This window comes from Rhipicephalus microplus, chromosome 9, assembly GCF_043290135.1.
Source record: "Rhipicephalus microplus isolate Deutch F79 chromosome 9, USDA_Rmic, whole genome shotgun sequence".
Taxonomy (NCBI): Eukaryota; Metazoa; Arthropoda; class Arachnida; order Ixodida; family Ixodidae; genus Rhipicephalus; species Rhipicephalus microplus.
This window is the reverse complement of record NC_134708.1, coordinates 23,799,694-23,825,291: the sequence shown is the minus strand read 5'-3', so window position 1 is coordinate 23,825,291 and position 25,598 is coordinate 23,799,694. Positions and strand designations below refer to the sequence as shown.

Genomic DNA, 25,598 nt, shown 5'->3' with positions numbered 1-25,598 from the left:
GCGGACGAAGTTGCGGACGAAGGTATACATGCCACGCCAGTAGTGGCGATGTCTAAGCCTTTCGTAGGTCTTGAAGACTCCTGCGTGGCCACATTGTGGGTCAGCGTGAAAAGAGGAACAAATCTGCGACCTCAGGGTTCGTGGAACGACGAGCAGCCACTTGCGTCCCTCTGGTGCGTAGTTACGTCGATAGAGAAGCGTGTCACGTATCGAGAAGTGTGGAACTTGGCGCCGAAGCATTCGCGTCTTAGGGAGTTCAGAAGTATCGGAGAGATGATTGAGGAGAGACGCAGTCCACGGGTCATTGCGTTGTTCGATAGCAATGGTGTCAAAGTCAAGCGATGACAATGTGGAATCGCAAGCGGAGTCAGCTGTGGCATTCTGGGACAGGGGAGAACGGGAAAGGGCGTCGGCGTCAGCATGCTTCCGTCCTGACCGATAAACCACGCGTATGTCATAATCTTGAATTTTCAACGCCCAGCGAGCGAGGGGGCCAGATGGGTCTTTTAACGTTGAAAGCCAGCACAGCGCGTGGTGGTCGGTCACGACGTCAAAAGAACGACCATATAGATATGGGTGAAACTTTCCAAGGGCCCACACAATGGCCAAGCACTCCTTTTCTGTGACGCTGTAGTTGCTCTCAGCCTTGGTAAGTGTGCGACTAGCGTATGCCACGACGTATTCTTGATGTTCCGGTTTACGCTGTGCGAGCACAGCACCCAGACCTACACCACTGGCATCGGTGTGGATTTCAGTTGGAGCTTCAGGATCGAAATGGCGTAGAATGGGTGGCGTCGTAAGAAGCCGTCGCAGGGTGGTGAAAGCCTCGTCGCAGGCAGGGGACCACGATAAGAGGTCTTTACAGCTGCTGAGAAGTTGCGTGAGAGGTGATATAATAGACGCGAAGTTTCGGACGAATCGCCGGAAATACGAACACAAGCCGATGAAACTTCGAAGTTCTTTGATGGTGGCAGGTTTAGGAAACGCCGTAACAGCTCGCAATTTCTCGGGATCCGGGCGGATGCCTTCCTTGGAAACAACGTGGCCCAAAATGTTCAGTTGACGCATGGCAAATCGACATTTTTTGAGGTTTAATTGCAAACCGGCGTTAGTTAAGCAAGTAACGACGTGCTGAAGGCGACGTAAGTGTGTGTCAAAGTTAGGGGCGAAGACCACTATATCATCGAGGTAACGCAAGCATATCTTCCATTTTAGTCCACGCAGGATGTTGTCCATCATTCGTTCGAACGTTGCAGGTGCATTGCAAAGTCCGAAGGGCATGACGGTGAATTCATATAAGCCGTCTGGCGTGACAAAAGCGGTTTTGGGGCGATCGGCTTCCGCCATAGGCACCTGCCAGTAGCCTGACCGCAAGTCTAACGAGGAAAAGAACTCGGCACCCTGCAAACTGTCCAAAGCATCGTCAATGCGCGTAGTGGATAGACATCCTTCAGCGTGATCTTGTTCAATCGCCGGAAATCGACACAGAAACGAATAGAACCGTCTTTCTTTTTGACGAGAACCACCGGAGACGCCCATGGGCTCTGTGAAGGTCGAATGACGCCTCTGCGAAGCATGTCGTCTACTTGGTCAGCAATGACGCGGCGTTCTGTAGCGGACACGCGATATGGTCGTTGTCGCAGCGGTAAGTGGGACCCAGTGTCGATGTGGTGTTCTGCTGCTAAGGAACGGCCGAGAGATGTTTGTTCAACGTCGAAAGAGTGGCGGTAGCTCTCAAGAATGGTGAGGAGTTGTGAACGCTGCGAAGATGTCAAATCTACAGCGATGAATGGTTGAAATATGTTTGCCGACGTTGAGTCAGGCGCTGAGACGACAGCCAGTTCACAGACGGAGGTAGAAGGCACCTCATCGGGGACGGATATAATTCTGGAAGAACTGATTGTCTCGACGTGGCCAAGGCACTCGTGACAAAGTAGGGATAAAGACGACGACTCATGATTATAAATTGGCATTGTGGTTGACCCTTCGACAAGATCGAGAGCAGCAAAAGGCAGGGGGAGGGCTCTTCGGGCGACGAATATTGGAGATGGTGTGAAGAAGACCGTGCCGTCAGATATGGCGCTGCATGAAACTGGCACGAACGCAAAAGAGCATGGAGGGATGTAGGTGTCGTCGCTAACGACAAGTTTAGCGGCAAACTAGGTGTCGACGGACACTTGGTCATCCAGTGAGCAAAATTCGACCTCAGCCTTAGCACAGTCGATTACGGCGTTATGACGCGACAAAAAGTCCCATCCCAAAATAATATTATGGGAGCATGATGAAAGAACCACGAACTCTATCGTATACAGAATGTCCTGAATTGTCACGCGGGCTGTACACACTGCGGTCGGTTGAACAGGTTGAGCACTGGCTGTGCGAAGCGATAATCCGGAGAAAGGCGTTGTAACCTTACGAATTGAGCGACAAAATCCGGCATCTATAACCGAAACAGCTGCACCGGTATCTACAAGAGCGACAGTAGGGATATTTTTGACGAACACATCAATAACATTGGTAGGTGACGAATGAGGACTTGGGCAAACCGAAACTTGCGCAGTTCTTGCCTCAGGAACTGCGTCGTCTAATTTTCCTCCTCGTTAGGTGCGGGCCGTCGACGCATTGGGGAAGGCGAGCGGCGGCGTGGAGAGGGCGAGCGAAGACGTCCCGGCCGAGGACGGTGGTCGTCCTGGTAGCAGGCTGGCATTGGAGTGGAGGAACCGTATCGTGCGTTGGAGTCAAGCGGGAAGAAAGGATCACGGCGGTTTTCATTGGTGATACGCGTCCGGCGGCGGCAATACCTTGCGACGTGTCCGGGGTATCGACAAGCGTAACATATCGGGCGATTATCGAGGGTGCGCCATGGGTTGGCGGTGTTAGTGCTGGTCCAGTGAACTGGAGCTGGGGGATAGCTCGCGCGAGGCTGGAACAGAGGCGCAGGCGCCTTGCGAGTTGGCATGGCTGCAGCCGCGGCGTAGGTGAGAGGAGCAGCCACAAGATTAGGCTCGCGAGCAGCTGGTAAGGCCTCGGCGACCTCTCCTTGAATGACGTCACGTAGAGACGATGGTAAAGTTGTGGTAGCTTCTGGTGTGAAAGGCACCAAGGAAAGCTGTCGTGCAACTTCTTCGCGGACAAATGCTTTTATTTCGGCCATTAGTGACGCGTGGTGATGACCACTGATCACACTAGACAGCGACGCCAAATCGTGCGCTGGAGGACGTCTTGTCAGAGCTCGCTGCTTCCGCAATTCATCGTAGCTTTGGCAGAGGCTAATTACGTCGTTAACAGTGGTCGAGCTTTTCGCCAAGAGCATTTGAAAAGCGTCGTCGTCAATCCCTTTGAGGATGTGCTTACAGTTTTCAGCTTCCGTCATTTCGGCGTTCACGCGTCTGCACAAATCGACGACGTCCTCTATGTAACTTGTGAAGGTTTCACCCGTTTCTTGTGCGCGTGTGCGTAAACGTTGCTCGGCACGAAGTTTTCGGACGGCAGGTCGATCGAAGACTGCTGCAATCGACGTTTTAAATTGCGGCCACGTTCGGACGTCTGCCTCGTGGTTTCTAAGCCAAAGGCTGGCTACACCCGCGAGATAGAACGAAACGCGTGTCAACTTGTCCGCGTCCGTCCATCTGTTTAAAGCGCTCACCCGTTCGAGAGTTGAGAGCCACTCTTCAACGTCGTTGTCATCTGTTCCACTGAAGATTAGAGGCTCCCGCTGAGGAACACTGCCTGGACAGGTGGCCGGAAGAGATGGAAGCGTCTGCTGATCGGCGTCCGGCATAGCAGAAGGTAGCCGTCGAGAACGGAGTTCCAGGATGGTAGCGGGAAGGTGTAAGGGACGGTACCCGGCACGGCTCCACCAATTATAAAGGAGATTTATTAAGCAGAAGGGTTGATGCTTGGAAGGCTTGGAAGGCGATGCACCAGCCGCAATTTCCGAGCTCGAGCCGCTGCTGCACACTCGATGCTGCTGCCTCTGCGCTGGAGTACTTCCTCTTCTTTACAATATTAACAAAACGCAATACTAATTGCCGAATAAACGAATACATGCTTAGACCTTCCTGCCCTGCGTTGCTCCATCATTCGTTCTGAAGGCTGCAGCGGAAGTCTATTCTAGTTACTGTAGCGAAAGTGGCATTGGAAGAGGCCAGCCTGTAATGGCCGCGCGGTGGAAAAATTTTCCCGCAGTTCACGACGCGCGCGAGTCACGAAATTTCACTGACGTAAACTTCTAGCTCTCCTTTTTCTCTACGAGGCCCACACGCAATCTAGAAGCCCTAAAATACCTTCGAGCGCGGTGAGCCGGCAGTTGGGCAAAGCCCGTACCGAGCTCACCATAGCGGCGCGGAAGGGAATGTGACAGAAGCATGGCACGCAGAGCGCGGCCGGCAGTCCTTCCTTCCCGCGGAAGTGTGATGGCCTTTCCCGTTCTCCCTCACCCGCTCTCTCTCATACTATGGCATCGTCGTCGGCTGGAGGCGTAATTGAAGGACGCATCGTTGCATAAATCGACTCGCGCGCGATCCCCGGTAGCAGAACTTCCGCCACCGTTCATTCGCTCTATACGCTAACCCTCTCTACTTTTTCCCTATAACGGTGTCGGGAGTAGGAGAAAGGAGGAGAGGTGAAAAAGCACAGGAGGGAGAGGAGGGTGGATTCGAAAAGCCGTATCCCGGTCGTCGCAATCACAGCCGTCTCCTTCGGCTATGTGCGTGCCTAAACGACCGCGACCGCGCGGGATGCACCTGCGAGCGCTATTGCTTCGAGGAGCTTGACGTCTTCATCCGCGTTCTCCAACACTCCGAATAGCACGCACGTACATACGCACACACGAAGGATGCGGCGGCGGCCTTGCCGGCGCGTCGTTCGTGCGCTCGTGTTTCATAGATGGATAGATAGATAGACAGATAGATAGATAGTATTATAGATAGATAGATAGACAGACAGATATATAGTTAGATAGATAGATAGATAGTTAGATAGATAGATAGTTAGATAAATAGTTAGATAGATAGATAGATAGTTAGATAGATAGATAGTTAGATAAATAGTTAGATAGTTAGATAGATGGATAGATAGATAGATAGTTAGATAGATGGATAGATAGATATATAGATAGATAGTTAGATAGGTAGTTAGATAGATAGATAGATAGATAGATAGATAGATAGATAGATAGATAGATAGATAGATAGATAGATGATATGTGGGGTTTACGTCCCAAAACCACCATATGATTATGAGAGACGCCGTAGTGGAGGGCTCCGGGAATTTCGACCACCTGGGGTTCTTTAACGTGCACCCAAATCTGAGCACAAGGGCCTACAACATTTCCGCCTCCATCGGAAATGCAGCCGCCGCAGCCGGGATTCGAACCCGCACCCTGTGGGTCAGCAGCCGAGTGCCTTAGCCACTAGACCACCGCGGCGGGGCATAGATAGATAGATAGATAGATAGATAGATAGATAGATAGATAGATAGATAAATGATAGATAGATAGATCTGACGAATGACACTAGTATGTAATTGGTAATGAGAAGAAGTCACATTTGGTAGTGGCTTCAAGAGCTGTGACTGTAGAGCCCCTGCTACATTGTGAGGCAACTTCATTAAACGTCATTTCTTCTGGCGTACACACATCGGTTAGAGGTGTTACTAGAGACTTAAATATGAAAAAAATTATGACTCCTTTAATTATAGTAACACTAACAGACAACTGGCATCCTTTCAATTTCTTTGTTTCACTTTTCGTTAACTATTTACGGAATCGATAAGCATGATGTACTTTCAACAGCATCGGTTTGCCGGTCACGTAAACCAGAGAAAACACTTTATTGAGGCCCCCCCCTGTGGCGTAGAGAGAAATAATAAGAGGCAATGACATAATCTAGAAGTCGACAATAAGTCTTAAAATAATTCTTGAGTAACGTGTCGACAACAACGTAATAATGACTATGTGTCTTTCTATTTTCCTATACCTCCATTTCTTTCTTTGTCAAGAGCACTCACGTTACTCAAATCATTACTCTTGCTCCTTTGCTGAAAGAAGCAAGAGGCTGGATGTCATGGATGCTTTGACGTAAAGTACTTGTCACTCACGGTTTGCTTGGTGGTTTCTTAAAGCATTTAAGCTTTTGAGATAGTGCTTGGTGCGGATCTCTCTACCCAGTTATTGTGTAATGCTTAAAAATGCTTAAGACGTCATTAAAAGTCTAAAAAAAATGTCCGTAGAAAGAAAAAGTGGTTTCAAGGTAAGCATTACTGCATAAACATGAGCAAATATGATAATTACGGCAACAAAAATGAGGAAATAGAAACCAGCTGTAATATTTGATCTCTTGTTTAAATTGCTATGTAGCGCACATTTAATCACTTTCGCACGAGACAAAATCAACATGTAGAACGTAACAGCTCCGAACACATGTCGCATGCTGAAAGTAATCCCGTTTAACTATACACCATCGGTTATCGCACTAACCAGCGTCGCGTTTCCAGTGCGCCGCCGCACTTTGCATCTCACTTGTATAGTAACCGGCGTTAATGCGTGAAAAATACACGAATTTACGGCCGACGTTCTTCGAACAGACGACGCAAACGTTCCTCGGAGCAGACGACGCGCTAATTTGTGTGAAATACGCCGCGTTCGTTCGCCGTATCCGTCGCAGGCAGCCACAGTTTGCCATCAGCGTCGGCTGCGACCTCGGTTTGCAAGGACGCACCCGAGCTCCGGCGTGGAACCACGTCGCATGGCAGCTGTGCTGGCAGAATGAATTATTGAATGCGGCCGCTTCGCGAGGCGGCTTTCTAGCTCGCCACGTCGTCGACGTCGGAAGCGTGCCGCGCTCATTAAATTGCGCGACAGTGCTCTAATGATTTTGCGTGGCGAGACGACTGACTGCTCGCTATATTGTGACGCGAGCGGCGTTAGCGCATGGCAAGCTCTTTTTCTCTTAATTAATTAGTTTTTTTAACCACGCATTACCGTTATCTTTGGAGATTGCTTTCCTGCGCGTCAGTTTCTGTTGACGTCGTCACTCCTGGTGCACGCCTTTGTTGTGGGATGCAGCGGCGTTGGCTGTTAACGATGACGATGATGGCTTTGTCGTTATTGTTGTCGTTTCATGCATCCCCTGTCGTGTCTGCTTTGTTCGCGACTGACAGTGTTTACGCGTATACGTCAGCGCTGGGTCTTATCTGAGAACACGTCTGCTTGTCATAACGCTGGTGTCATCATGGCATGCAAACCTGACGTCGGGCTAAGAAACGTCGTACCCTTAAAGGGTAGAGATATGTTTTATATTTTCGATGCCCATATAGACCGATATCTTTGGTAGTGCTGTCTAACAAATCACCTCACTAGAACAAGGAATTTTGGCTAACTTGTTTACTCGAGCAGTACTAGCACTAGGTACTCGTCAATACTCGCTGGTATTGACTAACGTTAGGTAACTAATAAGCGTTGCTGCGTAGTGTTGTCTAACTGAAGTTAAAGAAGGTTAAGTCGTTATTAGTGGGCCTGAAGACGACTATAGCACAAATATTTTCTTTATTAGTGATCAGTGCAATGACTGCCTGTCATACGAACTACTCTCTATTGTGTACTTGAGTACACCCGCGGGCTTCACCAAAACGAATTGACCATAACAAAAGTCTCATGATGTTTTTTAATCCTTGCTGCTGTTATGTTACGTCTCCTATACACTCTTACAACACTCTATTGCGAAACTACACGTCATGTAACATTGAGGTACACCAACTAATCCGGACAGCAAGACGTGTTAGCTTTAGTTACACCACGCTCTATTAGTACGAGAGTAGGCCAGAATAGATGACACTAACTCATACAGACAGCAACGCTTGTTAGCGTTATACACCGCCCTCTGTTGGAGTAAGAGTGGGTCAAGCGGAGAGGTGCACGCAGCTTGCCTTGTTCGCATTTTACGCTCTTTATTTTCCCGGGCCTTTGCATGGGGTCCCCCATTGTCTATCCGCTGGGACTCCTCTTCCTCTTTCCCTCTATTTGTCCCTCCCTTCTGCCTCTCTCCTCTTCCGACTTTCCCCTTTCCCCCCATGACCACTCTTCAATTTGTACACCTTTTTCCTCTACTCATTGTCCTCTCTCCTATTCTTACCACTCTCCTATTGTACCTTCTTCTCCCTCTACTCTATCCCGACCCCTATCTTACTCTCCACCATCACCTCTGTGCTATTTCGACACCTGCCCTTTCTTTCCTATTTCCACTCCTTCTCCTCTAGGCCCTCTCTCCTATTCATTCCTCTTTCGCCTATATCACCCTACTAATGTCTACCTCTTCCTCCCTACTTCTCTCTCCTCCCTCTGTCCAATTCCACCTTTCTCCTTCTTCATCCTGCCCCTCTCCCATTTCTACGATTCTCTCTCACCTCCACGCTCTCTCTTCTATTCCTGTCTCTCCTCTCTTTACCCATGCCCCCTCGATGAGACGTTCCGCGAAGTCTACGCCTTGTTAATGAAACGACGCCCAGAAACGGGACAGATAGCAAAACCCACGCGCGCACGAGTGGGGTTCACCGCGCTGGCAGCCCCCATTTCGGGATCCTTCGCCGCGGCAAGCAATCTTCCAAACAAGCATGTAAGCGGGAAGCGGTGAAGAGGCAAGACTTCCTTTCTTGACTACATTTGGCTTGTTGCTGTTTAGAGCGGACTATTGAAAGCAATATATGGACAAGCGGCTGTCAAAGATAGACCCACCCACTCTCACAGTCGGATGAAGAAACCCTGTGCTACAGCACGATAACTAGCGTAGATGTACCAAGAATAGTAAAATAACTCCCAGGGGTAATTAACGCGGAGAGGCCCAGACGGCACAGAGGCAGGAGTAAAACTGAAGGTTGAGCAAGTAAAATAAGAAGTGCGATAGGCGCTTCCAAACCAAACAGCTGGCCAGGGAAAGATGGAAGCTTGGAGGAATGGTGAGCTTAAGCTCCGAAGTTTTACTTGAGGAAGTGAGGATATGATCAAGCGCGCTGTATACAGTGTGTCTCCGAAATAATTTTCCCAACTATACTCTTTTAACACGCATTATAAGATGAATTCTGGGCCGTTTCATCATGATTTTTAAAATTTTTTATTCGGCATGGATAGCTATGCGACAACTATAGTTGGCCTGTATTTGAACTTTCTTATTAGTGCTTATTAGCGTAACGCTATTGGTACTAAGCTACAATGGGGGGTTTGACGTGGAGTCAAACAAATGTTCATATTTCCTGAGACTGTACGCGCCAAGACCACTTTGCGTCAATTGCGCATACCGTATAAATACTGACCAGTATTGGCGTCATCTAAAGGTACATTCAATAAAAATAACCATTGTTCTCATTTGACTAATTACAATTACACAAAACAGAAATCACCACGCTCGTTGCGAGGCAGTAGTCTACACGTGAAAACGCTCGAAAAGAAAATGCCAGTGACACCGCCGCTTTCAAATTCCCGGAACAATCGCCATGACGTCACAGATTTTGACGGCGTTCGCTATGACTTGCATTGTTCTTACGCGGTAATAATGAAGTACATCGTGCTTCGAGGGAGCCATAGTTTTAGTAGGGGGCAAGTTTCACAAATTTTCGTTGCGTGGCATCGCCAAATTGCAAAAAATATCCTTTCAAATCTTTGACATTAAAGCAGAAGATTTCGGCACGAAATTAAAAAAAAATAAAGTTGACTAACTCCGCACAAGTGGTTTGAAGAACGAGGTAGCAGTGGCACTGAGGTCTAAATTTTGTTAGCGGTGCGCTGTTGCGGCAGGTGTCAGCGAAAAGATCACGACTGTGTTACTGCCTCGTTGATACGGCATTACCATAACGTTGCGCGTTAACAAAAAAAAGAAAAAAAAACGTCCGCAAGACATCGATATGACCTCGCCGCGGTAGACTAGTGGCTAAGACACTCGGCTGTTGACCCGCTGGGCAGGTCGCGGGATCGAATCCCGGCTGCGGTGGCTGTATTTCCGATTGAGGCGAAAATGCTGTAGGCCCGTGGGCTCAGATTTGGGTTCTCCTTCAAGAACCCCAGGTGATCGAAATTTTCGGAGCCGTCCACTATGGCGTCTTTCATAATCATATGGTGGTTTTGGGACGTTAAACCCCACATATCACTAAATCAATCAATCATCAAGACATCACTATCATAATATAGTGGCAGACTGTTGCGAGCAATATGTCGAAACAAGAATTAATGAAATTACCGTAGAAGTTATTGCGTATCTGAAGCGTCATCTACACGCTGAAGCCACAGCAAAAAAATATATATATATTCGGCCTTTGAGATTCGCTGTCTGAGCACAATATTACTCGAAAGCAAAAACCTGAATTCCGATCGTAGGGAGTGCAAATGCACATTCAGTTTACGACGCTGATTGCGTTCTGCGAGACTAGTTAACCGACATGCTACGTCCGGAACCTGGCACTCTCCTGTTTCCCTGTGGTTCCGTAACACTATAACTTGCAATCGATAGGCCGATAATTACGCACTCAGCAAGGTTCCTTTCCGGCAACAGTTTGGCGCATACTGGATTTTTCGGCACAGATGGGACAAATGTTCTGTATTGTGGATAGAAAGAGGTAAGCCGCCGAGTGTACACGTTCGCCGAAAAACCGGCGACGGTTATCAGTGTTAACCGTCGGCTAAATGCAGCTACGATAAAGCTAGCGGTTACGAGAAAGGCTAGGAATGTTTTAACCACTGAGATGCATTTGAAGCATACCTAAATTAAACTACACAAAAGATTGTCGAATAGACGAAATTCACAATAAAGATGGCTGTAATCGTGGATCAAGATTCACGTTCTCTTCAACCGAACGCGAGAGCTTCTGGGAATAGTAGCTTTTTGTAAGCTTAATTCTTCAATGCGAGTCATTGACCACGACTGGTGCTAATGTACTAGAGTTAACAGAAATTGTACGTAGAAATGATGAAGTAAAACAAAAAGACAGCAAGGCCTGCGCGAAAGGCGCAGCACAGTCACAGTGGAAGCTAGAAGAACGGCCTTTCAGAGCTTTTTCGAAACACTCGTTGGGTAACTACCGCAAGCACACTTGCTTGATACCCACTGTGGCATTAATAATAAACTTTTCGGTAGTATAGGCTGGCATTCGCTATGCTATTTTTCGTCATTCTTCTGAGAAGCGTGGTATGCGCTGAACACTTGCAAGGAATTTCGTACCAATTGTTCATGCCGTGGCTGACGACGATGAGGAATCATGGCTGAAGTGGGAATTCGCCACATTTAATACGGAAACGAGAACAAGCTTTCGTAATGGGTGGAGCATCGGACGGCCCATTCGTTAAGCTATTCGCACTGTGCGACGACTGGTTGTTCTTTCGCTTTTTTAAAACGCTTTATAGGTCGTAAATGCGATTGCGTCCCCGACATCAAGCCTGCCTAAGGCAAGTTTGCCAACAAGTCCCAACAGTCAGCGTAGCTCAGTGGTAGAATGCTGGGCTGATACCCAGTGGACCCGGGTTTCGAGCCCCACTCTGTCTTTGGTGCTAGGTTTTTTTTTTCTAATTTCGCGCGATGTGGTTACGGTCACCGGCGGCGGCGGCGGCGGCGGCGGACAACTGCCCATGACCCGAGTTGTAATCTCCTAACTGCTTTTGCTCTAAAATAAGGTTCAGCGTTACAGGCCCGCAAACTCTAAAAGCAACAAAAAAGTGTTCTGCCTTTGGCAAGCAGTTTTAAATCCTTGTAGAAGACTGAGCCGGCTGCTACGGGGGTGGGCGCTATAGGATAAACACAGCCAGTTAATGACAGTATGCTGTCGAGGTTCGTACGAAGGCCGCCTTGCGGAATGACGCGTTATGCTTCGCATATTTTTGTCCTGCCGCGAAACCTCTTGCGTTTGTCTCTCCTGTAAGTTCTATTAAGAAGCATACCACGAGAAAGGTATGATCCTACTCGCTCTTATACTGGTCGCATCTATCTGTTCAAACAAGTTTCCTTAGCAGCAACAAAGCAGGAGACAAAAAAAATGCTTCGTGTGCTTGCAAGTATATAGTTAAAATCTAGGGGGCAGACATGAAGGTTCAAAGTGCTCACCATGGAGAAGTTTTGAGCGTTGGGCCTCCGCCTGGGGTCCACCTGCAACAGTCCCTGCAGGGGCTCCTGGAGGTGGTGTGGCACCCGGTCCAGCAGGTTGTGCAAGCTGCCTTCGAGCTGGGTACCATCATCGAGAGCAGTTTAGTGTCAGCTGAGTGGATGCACGAGTCCGTTCATTTTGCCGCTTAAGCGTGGCGCATATTAAGCAAGATAACACGCCTTCGGCCTTCGTGTCACTATGCTCCGTGCTACTATAAAGAGAGCCTGGTCGCGAACTAACGTCACGTTTGAGGTACTAAGATAGGCATAGATGGCGACATTGCCGTAGTTGAACCACTAGATCATAACTGAATATAGAATTCATTATAAAAGACAGGACGTGCAAACATGGATGCAAGAAAACAGTCGAGACACCACAGCAGTCTTTTGGAAGCAACCCTGATAGTTTTAGTATAAAGATAACGGTGAAGTGATTGCACTGACTGCAAAAGTTTACAAAGGTTTCATTTGGATACGTGTAAAATGGGTGAGCACCACAATATGACAGGGGAGTGCGTTCTCAAGTAGCATGACATAGATATCGCTAACTAATTTGCCCTAACTAGTTCTAAGTTTTGGTGATAAATAGGAGCTGGAATACGAGGTGATAAGGCTGGACGTGGAAGGGGGAAACCGGTTGTTAGTGATTGGAGCTAACGTGTACCACTTCGAGCTGCTTGTTGTAAGTGGTGGTCGAAAGGTTCCCCTCGATGATCGAGCGCCCATTGTTGAACAGAGCGCAGATCACGAGGCCCAGCGAGAACATGTCCGAGAGGGGAGAACACGACGACGTCGCCTGGATCTCGGGGGCCGTGTAGTCCAGATCCGGCTGACCCATCTTGGGCAGCTTCGACGTGAATGGCTGACAGCTCACTGGACTCTGCGTCGAATAGAAAGAGAACCGCAATACGCGAAGCCTTAACCGTGTACATGGTCTTCAACGATAAGTTCGGAAACTCGCTAGTGAGTCGACCCACCCGGGCTGACTCGGACTCAGAGCAAGGCGCGAGTACGTGTGAGTCACATTTTGGGGAGTGTTCACTCCAAGTGAGTCCAGTTTAACGAACGATTCGCGAGTGAGTGCGAGTGAGTCCAAATAGAAAGATTTATTTATTGAGTGAGTCTGAGTGGGTTCAACTTTTGTTTGCCTACCTACGATCCTATCTGCTTCTATTCAGCATCACTATGCGCCTTAGACAAACTCACAGTTAAACTCACTTGTATACTCACAAGTGTTTCAAAGCAGGATTTTGCACAAACCCTTTCAGTATTTATTCATCAAGCGCGCGAATTACATTAGGCAGGCGCCTTGAACTCCACCGTCATCTACTTTCACAGCGAGGTTCTCGATAAATATATGTTATGCTGCCATCTCTTCATTAACGTTGTCCACACTGGTTTGAAACCATCCCATAACTCGATTTCGAAGGCACTAAGGGCGTCCCACATAACTTGAGCCAAGAATTCGAAAGTGAAAGACACTTAGGAGGCGAATCGGTCCAAACGCGTAATATTCGCACTAGCCTGTGGGTACTCAGGCCATTTACTTCTCCCCGTACTAATTAATTATTATTTTAATTACCATTTTTAAATGATGGGATGCAAACCCAGAATATGAACACCGAGATGTATAACACTTTCAGAAACCACCGACTGAATCGTTTCTTGTACGATACGTCTTGCGCTGTTATTTTGTCCGCGTTGTAAAGAAACCCTATAGCATGCAGCACTATGGAAGTGCGCTCTCGGTCCGTCACACGGCTTCTTTTCACATTTCACGGGCTTTCTTTACAACGTGGCAAAAATAACAGCGCGAGACGTATCGTACAGCAAACAATTTCGTCGGTGGCTTCTGAAAGTGTTCTACATCTCAGTGTTGACAATTCGAATTTACAGCCCAAAATTAAAAACTAGGTAATTAAGAATTATTAATTACTTAGTATGGGGAGAAAAAACAGCTTGAGTACCTACAGGCTAGTGCGAATAGTAGGCGTTTGGTTCGATTCGCCACTTTCAAATTCTTGGCCCAGGTTATGTGGGACACCCTGTATAGCAAAAGGCGCCAAGAAGAGAACTGATTGCGTGAGATATTGGTGTTAAAGCGAGTGGCCACCATGGTCGAGAAAGCTAAATCTGGACTGACGGACTGAAGCGTCCGCTAACTTGGACTCACTCAGACTCAAATCGAGCCGTGAGATTGAGTTTGAGCGAGTCCGGGTGGGTAATATTTTCGTTAGTTTGAGACCGAGTGAGTCTGGTTTCCAAATTTTTGTAGTGTGAGTCTGAGTGTGTCCGGCTCTGGAAAAATACTGGTGAGCTCGTGTTTGGGGGAGCAATACGCGCGAAATATATTTCTTCAACGAGCCTGAGTGAGCTCCACACGTTTGGCCGACCTCTGTGGGCTTGTTACTAGACCGGTGCAAAAGATATCAAGTTACATTGAGGGAAAGAACTTTCTTTTTGAAATCTTGTGGCCGTTTTAACCAATAAGATTTAGTTACACTGTAAAAAAATTGGCACCGTATCTGCATGTTACACCGCAAATGTCGTCAAAAGAGGATAGTCTTGCGTCTGGGGAGAGTGAACAAAACGTTTATTTGATGTTCTGCGCACGAAAATCGGTGAATGGTATTCTGGAGGCGCTGCATTAGAGTGCCTCGAGCATGCAGCGGAGGCGAACGAGCGCATCAAGTCACGTCACACGTGCGGCATGAGCGCTACCTGGCAGATTTTGCACCCCGTTTCTTGTTTTCTCTGTTTCCACGAGACTCGTGACGCACAAAATGGGTAGAAATAAACGAACAAACGCAAAAAAATGGATTGGCGCCAGACGTCTCTGTCAGAAGGGAGACAAAATATTCGCTTTTTAAAGACACAAACAGGCGAAAACAAACAGAAAAAAAACACGAGAACGTTCCGAATAAGCCGCAACGATAACCAAGCAGTCTACACAGAATGTCCCTGCTAAACTCTTTCATGAAGCCGCCTGGAGGTAGCCCAGATCTAGCATCACAGCCACCGCCAGCTGGCTCTTCGACGACAGGGTAAGGAAGGACAAAAGAGAAAAAATATAGAATGTCACCACGTCAAGGTGGAAGGGACCCTTTGGCGATAGCGGACACAGAGATGCTGACCGTATACACCTAAGAGCACTCACGGAAATACGAAATGAGCAGGGACAAAAAAATGAAAAAAAAAGAAAACTAGGCGAAAGCTAGCACGTCGTAGCCGACATCGACCTGTCTTCTTCATGGGCCCTCGCGTTTCCCGCATCTGAAACCCCTCAGAGAACGGTGACATTGAGCGGATACCCCGCTCCTTTTGCGGCCAGCTTCCTTCTTGATGCCCGGTTGTAATGCAACCGAGGAATCGACGGTGACACGGATGGTGTTTTTGGCTTCGGACCACTGTTTGGTTTACGGGCGTGCGAAAATGGCGCAACCACTGAGTCGTCATTACTAAAAAAAAGGGGGGGGGGCATACTAAAAGGTGTTCGTGTTGCTGAAGAGCGGGCGAGAAAAATCACTATGGTCTTCTACTATATTTACTCGAGAAAAGTGCGGTGCTGCGATCATTCAGCAACGATGGGACGTGTATTTACCAGATTTTCGCGCGTGCGGCTTTGAGCGCACGTGTGTATTTGTTCAACAGTTTCATTTTAGCTTTTGATATGGATATAATAATTCCTCGGTATGAACGTCGTGAGCTGATTTGAACGGCTCAGCCATTTATAGAAGGATAGAAGGTGAAGCAAAGTGGCTGATGTTTTCGTGAACTTTACCTAGTGACTAAATCGCAGCCGGCCATGTAGAGCAAGAAGGAAACTATTCAACGATGCTAAGACAGATCCTCCTATTAGACATCATTCCAATAGTGGCTCAAGTATCGTGTGTCACATCTCCCGTAGACATTAGCGCCAAATTTTTGCAATAGTGTACTGGCCTGAAACTATCAGAAAAGTGGGTCACGGGACGAAACTAAAAGGAAGGCACTACCATTGAATCTCGATTGTGTTTACCTGTTATTGAGAGTTCTCAGCACTTTACGTTGAAGTATATTGCTGCGGCGTGTGCCGCATTCACTGAAGTTACATGACTGCGTAGAAGCGAGCAGGGAATACATTGCCTAAGTGACATCTAACAGATGCCAGCAGTTCTGCGAAATTATCCAAGGTCAACGTACGCTTGTGAAGAGCTTGAAACCGTTATCCAGTTCTAGTATGGTGATTGCTATATTATTTCGCTTAAACTCTTCACCTAACTTAGCAAAGATTTCCTAGGATAATTTTCTGGCACCACTTATCGCACCAACACATGCAACTGCTTTTGCTGGTTGCTGCAGCATACTCACGAAGGAAAAGCCTTGTTTAGTGCGATAAATGCCTACAGAAAAGAGACTAAAATATAAGAAAGAGTGCTCTATCCTATCTTATCATATCTCAGGAGTACTTTGCAGCTAGTTTTTACATCTCTTTTCTTTCCGAATTCCGCAAATAAAAAATGTTTTTTTTTGCTAATATATAGTATGACATGTTTCGTCACACTTTCTGTAACATGTTCTGTCTCGAAAGTATTTTTATCTAATGGTTTGTATGTCGTATATCTAATCAGCGGCGTTTTCATAAATTACGAGCCATAAGACTGGTGTTTAATATTCAGTGGCCTCAAGAATTTCGTCTGAAGTTCTAGTTTATTTCTCGTCGTGAGTTTAACATTGTTCCACATGCAAGGGTGTAGTAGAGGTTGAAATTTTCGGTGATGTCCTTCTGCTCTCTACCTCTTATTATTCAATAATGATAAGTACGTTATACATTAATTATACTGCGTTTCTCAAGCTTCACCGCGTTGTAAACGGGACATATGTAAAATATGACAACCAACTTGGCATAGAAAGGGTAAGGTTAGAATAATCATTGTTTTATAACAAAAAAAATTGATAGATTTTGCAGTGCTGTGGCTAGCGAAATACCGAAGTATTTGACACCACGAAGGCTAACAGTATTAGCAGTTACAACAAGAATGAATACGACAGATGATTATGCCATGAGTTTAAGTTTCAAAACTCGAGGGGCCCTTAAGCTTCGCGTTTGAGAGTTGAATGCGGTATCAATATCTTGTCCCGAGTAGGTACTTCAGCTACTTAGTGCCAACTTTTTCTTATACAATGTTACTCGAAAAGTTCAAGTTGCAAAATTAATACAATGCAATCGATGAAGCGGAAAGTGGCTCGTGTCAGTATCATTCAATGAAAAGTATAAAGAGGTAAGCTCTTAAAAAATTTAAAGAGTGCACGTGCGTTTGCGTGTGCTCATCGGTCCCTTGAGTGTTTAAAAGCAAGCGAGAGAAGACGGGATAAAAAGGCAGCCTGACTGCTGCGTGTGGTTTAAGTAGGGTATCCTATCTCCGTTTTCTGTCGTATTTCTTCTTCCCTTTTTGTTGAGGACAAGTATTTGGCTCAGTGTTCACCGTTCTACATGCACTGAAAACACTCCGATATCTTCGGTGCCTTTATTGCTTAGAAAGGTGGTTGGTAGGCTTAGTTAGTTGGTACTGCATAATCAGAAAGGTAATAGCGCGAAAGAAGCGAAAGGGGTTAGTAAAGAGGGGACGCAGACTAGTGCTACAGTTGTATATTTGCTCACAAATTTGCGAATAGGAGCTATTACGCAAGAAAAAAGAAGTAGATGCTGCCACACATTAGCAGCAACGTCTCTCCATATTATACGTTCAATAGAAGAAAAAAAAACGGGTCTTTGTTGCGTTGAACGCATCGTTTTAAAGTGCGGTCCGGGCAGTCGTGTCTACTGCGGTTTTCGATCATCAGTGGAACAAGCATGCTAAACGAGATGCATTAGCTGCGAACACCTTCTTGAATGAGAAGTACCCGCCTATTTAGGGTCCATCATGTATCTTCGTATATATGCAATGGCACAGCGAGTGTACAAGCCATTAGGAGGTCGAGTCTAAGACGGCTCCCCGTAAAAGGGCTGTCCATCTTTTTTCAGACAATTCGTGCACGAACTGGCAGAGAACAAACTGGGGTGTTAAAAGCGTTCCCAAACGGTGGAATTTTTCGACCGAGCACTTCCCGTCTGTTAAAAAAAATGAGCTCTCTTAAGGAAAGCTCTTAGGGACATTCACGCGAACGTGGTTACACGCAAGCTCAACTCCAACTCTTAAAAAAAAACTCATGGTTTTTCAACGAGCTTTGATGGAACGTTATGGTGGCATGGCTCCATAGAAACTCGTTTCTTTTCTAGTATCGGTCTTTAGCTCATTATTTTAGACTTAAATGCGCTGTAGGCACCAACCTTTTAAGAAACTATGCCTCCATTCACGTCTTAAGAGCCGACTTGTCTCAGAGAAACTTCAAGAATGATTGCTGTGCATTGTGAGTGGGAGCGTCTAGTGCTAGAGCTCGAACAAAAAAACGTGCAATTTTTTCGTGTGTGTATGAACCATGGGATCAGTGTTGACTGGTTTCGCGTAAACGGGCCGATCGATCTTGCCGGTTTCACACCAAGAAAGAAAAGAAAGAAGGAAAGCTTTTAATGGAGTTAACCTTTTTGAAAGCTTTAAATTTTACCATGCGTGCACGCTGAAGTTATTCGTGGCTATTACGTTATTAGCTTTGAAGTTTAGAAACACTTTCAAAGTGCCTCGTGCTAGGAAGTAAGCCACTGGCAGACTTTGAACAGACTTTGTTACAAACATTTGTGCTGCCTCCTTTATGAAGTGGCGGCAGCAAGCAAAGTGTAGGCTTCAACGTACAACTTCTAAGTATTTGAGGTTACTCACCGACCGAAATCCTATGCAGACGCCTGTCTGAAGAAAATTTTGAGCTATCTGTTCAAATTTATTTTTGACAGTAAGGAATAGATTCCAGGGGAAAATGAAAACAAAACAATATTGTGTCCTTTTGGTAAATTTCTGCTTAGTGGAAAAAGTTATTCGATAACCAGCTTACTAGGCTCTAAATGTTTTAATGCAGTCACCAAGCAATCGTGTTATAAATTTTCTGCTTTCAGTGTACTAGGTAGCCACTCAGCTACGTCAATAGGAGAAAAAATTTCCCTTTTTACTAGCACTAAATGAACTAAAAGTTTCTATGATACTATGATGATAGAAACCTTCAGTATTGCTAGAGGTGTTTTTTCCGTAAAAAAAAAGCCTTCAGTTGCTGACTTGAAAGTGAAGCATTTGCGACGTTGTCATGAAAGGTAGGATGACGATTCGATACACCAGTTCTCTTTAGAACACTGGAGTTTAGAATGCAAACGGAAGACTTACTGCCGTCAATCATGATTGTCGTGACATAAATTTTCTTCGCAATAAAAATTGTTAAACTTGAATTATTATCTTTTTCTCATGAAAATATCACTTTCATTGTCCAGGTAATAGTTAATATCATAATTTGAAAATGTTGCTATGACTGCGAAGGATTTCACTTAATCAGAGTACCACTTTTTTCGTATGACAATGCATTGTGCCGACAATAAAAAAGTAGAGCAATATTTCAAATAAAAGTGTACCGTAGAGTCTACAGATCAGGCTTATTGCAGAACTGCCCTAACCTAGGTCAGTTGTTACAAATATATTGCAAATGCAGTGTTAATATGGAAACGTGATCGCAGAATTGGCTACATTATTTTACAGGTAGTAATTGATGTCATAGTTAAACAACCTTTCAAAGAACATAGACGTTTGATAGTTTTTATTATAACAGCGTGCTACTATGTATACGTTTGGCAGCACATATTGTGCGTAGCAAAGAACTTACTGCAACATTTTGGATGAAGCCGTACAGTCTACAACTGAATGCCGTTGCAGAAGTGAAGTAAGCTACGTTATTTGGTATGAATTCAGTCTACACGCCACGCAAATATGAAAACGCGACGCAGACACGAAGTAAGGACAGAACAAGCACTGAGGGACGTTAGGTTAATAAATATGGTGCAGATTCAAATTGTAAGCAACACGAGCAGTGCTTGCTCACGATCCTATCATTTTGATGCGTTTGCGTCTCTATTTTTACGCTTTTGTGTTTTCGCGTTATTGCGGTGTATTGTGATTGCGAAGAAGCATTCGGAAATACGGGGCACGTCAGTGAGTGCACGTCAGCTTACCAGCAGGTCGGTGTCGCTACATTTCTCGGTGAATTCTAGGCCAGCCAACTTCCATGTGCCACGCTTGTTGACGATCACCGACTGAGGGCAAAGGTTCCTGTGGATCAGCTTGCACGAGTAGTGAAGGAATGACAGCGCCTCCGTAAGCTGCACGAGACGGAAACAATGAAAATGTTCAGCACTCTGCTAGACTTCATGACTGTCTTCGTAAGTTCAAAGGTTCACAACAAAAGAAGCAGTCACTAGTTACCCTTCCTAGATGTTTTAAACATCATCACGAGTTGAATCCAACTAGCCTTGTCTGCAATCATAATTAAAGTAGTATTTGTAATCGTAAATGTACGTTTCCAGAATGGCTAATCAAAATAAAAAGTGACGTTCATCAGAGACGGATTAAACATAATGACCCTCATGTGACTGCCTTTGTGACTGCCTAGAGTACACTAGACAACGACTAAGTGACTCAGCGAATTAGATAATCAACCTCTGTCGTAGTGAAGAATTTTACAATATTGACAAGATGCAGCTTCACAGAAGAAGGCTCTCAAAGCGCTACAGCACTTTTGTGATCGACCGGCCTTGCTGAATGGTTGTAGCCATAACGCCCTTCTTGTGTGTGTTTGCGTTTTCTCATGTTTGCACGTGCTTTTTTCCCCTCTCTATCTACCCCCTCTTTCTTGCCCCTATTTTCCCACAAGCAGTGCTGGGTAACAAACCAAATGCCAGTATATGGTTAACCTCCCGGCCTTCCTTTTTTTTTCTCTCTCTTTCTCTGCTCATGACTGCCATCATAGATATGACGATGTAAGAGCCTCATGACAAAGATTGAACATTTTCCAGTCAATGACTGAGGATAAAGATAACCATCGCCATTCATAAAACTTATCTGACTAGGCTTGTCGTTAACAATAATGAGGCGTTACTACCAAAACAGAATGAGACGTCAAAACACGAACACTAATAAAACAGGCATGACTCATAATATCTAATGGAGTGAGAGATTCATCCTCATCTTATATAGCTTTGTTGTCGTAGGTTAAACGATTAAAGCATTCATTACAGTGATGAATCCATTTAATACTAGAATGGTGACATCAATAAACTAGTAACTATGACACATAAGTGGCACAACTGGTGAAAAAAACAGCACTGGCTGACGCTCCCGTGGGTATTATTAACATTGCGCTCATCTGTCATCTGTCAGCGGGGAAAATCTTCAGTTATTCATACTGCACAAGTCAACACATACCAAATATTTCGAATGTACTTACGTCGCATTCTTTAGTCTTAAACCAACTGCACCGTTCGTGCAAAGCTTAGTGTTGAAGTTGGAGCGAAAACCACTGTACAGCACAATTCTAATAGGATTAGACAGCTGGTCTATATGGACAAGAGATTGTACCTCAACGAAGAATTGCTTAGGTCAAAATCGCCAATACGCTCCAATCATTTTGCGCTTCAAAAGTTGAAGCCCGAAGTATGGCAGCTTGGGCTAGTTGGTATGGCATGACGATAGTTATAGCGCGAGAACAAAACGACGACACAGAGACAAGAAGGACGATAGTTATAGCGTGAGAACAAAACGACGACACAGAGACGAGAAGGACACGAAAGATCCTTCTTGTCTCTGTGTCGTCGTTTTGTTCTCGCGCTATAACTATCGTTGAAGCCCAAAGGCAGAGCGCTCTAGATAGTTCTAGAGCTTAGATACGGTACCGTGTCTCGTATTTCTGCTACAAATGTTTATGCGATGTGAAGTAAATATTGATTGCGCTTGTATTTATTTACTTTGTTGCGTACTCACTACATCTTGTTGCATGTAACAACTACCACTGAATAACTCCCTAGAGCCCACGTAAGGCCTCGAAAGCTTGTTTCAATGCATCGTGGACGTTACACAGGAGAAGCGGGTCTTAGAGGTGGAGGGAAGCTAGGAGGATCATGAAGGGCCAACGCTAACACATGCTGGTCTTACAAAACTGTTCACTATACGTACAACGTAACCATCAGAGCGTTAAAAACAAATAAACACCTTATTTAAAATGAGTATTAGCGCCAACTACTCCACAGGAGAAAGACAATGCCCATCGATCAGCTTTTTCCTATTTTACTGTTTCCGAACAGTTAAACTTCAACTAGGAAGCCTTAGTTCTTTAAAGTACCTTCTTGCCGACATTTCCACTAAGTTACTGTTCATTTCCCCGTATCTGAGCTGCGAGTAGTCAAGGTAATGTTCAATTCGAACTGCTGTTCACGTATGTACGCGTTTAGTTCGGTGCTGTACGACTCACTGCACGGAACAATCGCACGACAGAATGACGACAAGCAGGCTAAATAAGGCCTTGGAAGGTTGTTTCACTGTTGGAAGACTTTAACTAAGGAGAAACACGCTTTCAGGTTGGAAGGAAGAACGAGATCAGTGTTATTCAAGTACTCAGTGCTTGCGAAAGCAGTTCATTGTGCTCACTTTCACAATTTCTGTGTTTCTCTAAACAAAAACAACCAACCCCAAAGTAACGTTACCCGAACGAGCTCTGACACTGCAAGAGAAGAATAGAGGGCCTACAGACTGATTGAGTAGATGCAATTTCTTTTCAACAATCCAAATTTTCGCGTCTCATTTCAACCTCATCTTGGGAAGCGCCTTGCATGCGGGCCATCACGTCGTTGAACCGAGTACGTACTCGACTCAATTTTCCTTCCTCCTACGAGTATTCTTGTGCAATCGTAAACTGATTTCCCTCAAGCACGTCAGCCGTCAGAGCACTAACACAGCGGAGATGAAAACGAAATAGGTTTTCCTCTGTTTTTTTTTTCTTTTTCGTGTCGTAATGAAATGCAAAAAAAGACGTCGGCAACAGAAGTGTTACTGTCGCGCCAGCTTTGGTGTTGACAATACTGATACCCCAAACAAGAGCCACGTTGTTTATTTTTCTTGTTTGTTTTCCTGTTCAGTGATCTTCTCGACGGCAATTTATTTTCTGCGTTGAGTGAAACATTTCGTGCTCGTACGCTTCAGCTCCGTAACTCAATATTATCAGTACAAAAGGAGACTTGAAGCGATGAGAGAGAAAGAAGAAGGGGTGTCATGGAAGGAAGCGTTCTGAAAAAAAAAAACAATAACAACCCAACAATGAGGTCGTTTTCATACGGACAAAGCACAATTCTCTCGCTCAAGCGTGGGACCCAGTAACACACCTTTTATTGCTTATTTTAGTCAGAGTTTCTCAATCATTATCGTAACGTCAATATTGCCATTGTGTTATTGCATTCTCTCTCGTGAAACAGTACCTACGGCGTCCGTTCTTGTTCCATAGCCAAGATTGGAATATATATTCGCTGGCGTTGCGTGATGGAGATACTGCTTTGTAACAAAACTGAGTCCATTAAAAATAGCTGTGTTATAGAAATGCGTCGAGACAAACTTACCTGTTTTACAGTCAATTTGAATACGAGTATGTTTAGCCTACGGCAAAGTACTGCACTTCGTAAATGCGCCGAAGTTTAAACGACGAAGCAACGCTAGCTTACGCTACTTGCAAAGGTACTCACGTTTGCGAAAGTTTTATCTTCATGTTTTATCAACATACATATATCGCTACAAACGATAGCCACCGTAATATGAATCGCTACCTACAAAGTCAAATAGGTGCTCTTAATATCCTGCACCACCGCGGTGGTCTGGTGGCTAAGGTACTCGGCCGCTGACCCGCAGGTCGCGGGGTCGAATCCCGGCTGAGGCGGCTGCATTTCCGATGGAGGCGGAAATGTTGTAGGCCCGTGTGTTCAGATTTGGGCGCACGTTCAAGAACCCCAGGTGGTCTAAATTTCCGGAGCCCTGCACTACGGCGTCTTTCATGATCATATGGTGGTTTTGGGACGTTAAACCCCACATATCAATCAATACTAATATCCTGTAAGCTAGCATCAGAAAACGTGAACTTTGAAGTGGTCATTTCCTAAATGGTGTTATAGAGACATGAAAAGCTACAACGGAAGGTATTTCAATAAATATCAGCTTGTGATAAATAGACAAAACTCATGTTAAAGCTTCAGTGCTTAAAATTTTGTATGGATTGCTTGAGCAGTATATTCTTTTCCACTTTTGCATCCATAGTTTGGGAACTGGCAGTAAGAATGCTTTTAATTGCTAGTGTTAATACTTGCAGTGTAATTTGGCCAGCATATTCTGGACTAGTTCCTTTAATTTCCCTCCTGTTTCATTATTTTTCGCCACCCTGCGTTCTGTCTTGTTGTTCTTCCTTCCTCTCTTTCTTCCTCGGCACCATACTTTTTCGTATTCATTCTTTAATTCTTATTTTTTTTTGTGAATTCTCTCACCTGCTTTCTATACCTTCTTTTGTTCCTCACATATTTGTTTTGGTTATACGCTCGCTTCTATTCTTCCTGCTGTCCAACCTTCTCCCTCCATTTGTATACTTCGTCCCAACTTTATTCACGAGGCAAGTGACAGACGGCGCGCGCCCCCTAAATTGATCTGCAAACCCGCGCGTATTTTGCAGCACTTCTTCCAGATCTTCCCACCCACAACCACAGTTCTGTCCTAATGTACCCAACGTCGGAGTTTCCTATCGCGCCTAAAGCGTCCCAGTCTGTTCGCGTCGCCCCGAAAGTTAAGTTCACGACCGAAGCACTCCCTTAAATTACATTCCACGAGTAGAGCGAGAGACAAACCGTCCCCTCCCATCACCCTCCACAGCGACTTCAATTTAAAGAAAGCGTAGAAAACCGAGAACACAGAGACCATCAGTGGGAGACTACAATGAAACAAAAACAACAGGCTACCCCGTTACGGCCCACAGTGCGAGTCGCGAGCCGAAAGAAGCCAGCCGGGAGGCGAAGGCGGTCACGGAAACCGATCACTCTTCTACGCTCATTTAGAGCTGGGACTTCTCTGGCTCGTCTCAAACGGTTCTTATATGCACTCCCCTATTGATGAAACGAAAGTATAGACGACTCAGAAGGTGTCTCCGCTTCCAGCTCATCTATTTTTCATCGCTATTGTGTGCCTTGATCGAGGCAAACGGAGAACACACTGCTTGCTCTTTGACGTGGAACGATGAGAATTTTCGCTGCTACGCGGTCGCATTCGGTGCTTCCTTCAAACTCGTGCTTTTATTCTGGAGCGAACTTCGTAGAGCAGCTCCACAACACGCCGTGTCCCTGGATCGCACGTTCTGATATATGCCTCACGTTTGCGCACAAATGGACTGAAAATGGCTGGAAGAAAAGATGAAGTGACGGGAATGGTACAACTCGTTAGAGGTATTGAGAAGTAGTAATAGCTTTTCGCAGAGATGTTGATAGCAATGATTGAGCTGCGAACAACATTG

At 45.6% G+C, this 25,598-nt stretch overlaps 1 protein-coding gene across 1 annotated transcript in view; it reads right to left on the bottom strand.

Annotated features, from left to right (window-relative positions):
* bma (SCY1-like protein bma) overlaps positions 1 to 25,598 on the bottom strand; it is a 136,020-nt gene that overhangs the window by 41,932 nt on the left and 68,490 nt on the right. The window contains exons 5-7 of the mRNA XM_075873323.1: positions 20,245 to 20,391; positions 12,784 to 12,999; positions 12,081 to 12,197 (exon numbers count right to left, since the gene is read on the bottom strand). Of these exons, the coding sequence (XP_075729438.1) occupies positions 12,081 to 12,197; positions 12,784 to 12,999; positions 20,245 to 20,391 (480 nt within the window). The remainder of the gene's footprint in view (positions 1 to 12,080; positions 12,198 to 12,783; positions 13,000 to 20,244; positions 20,392 to 25,598) is intronic.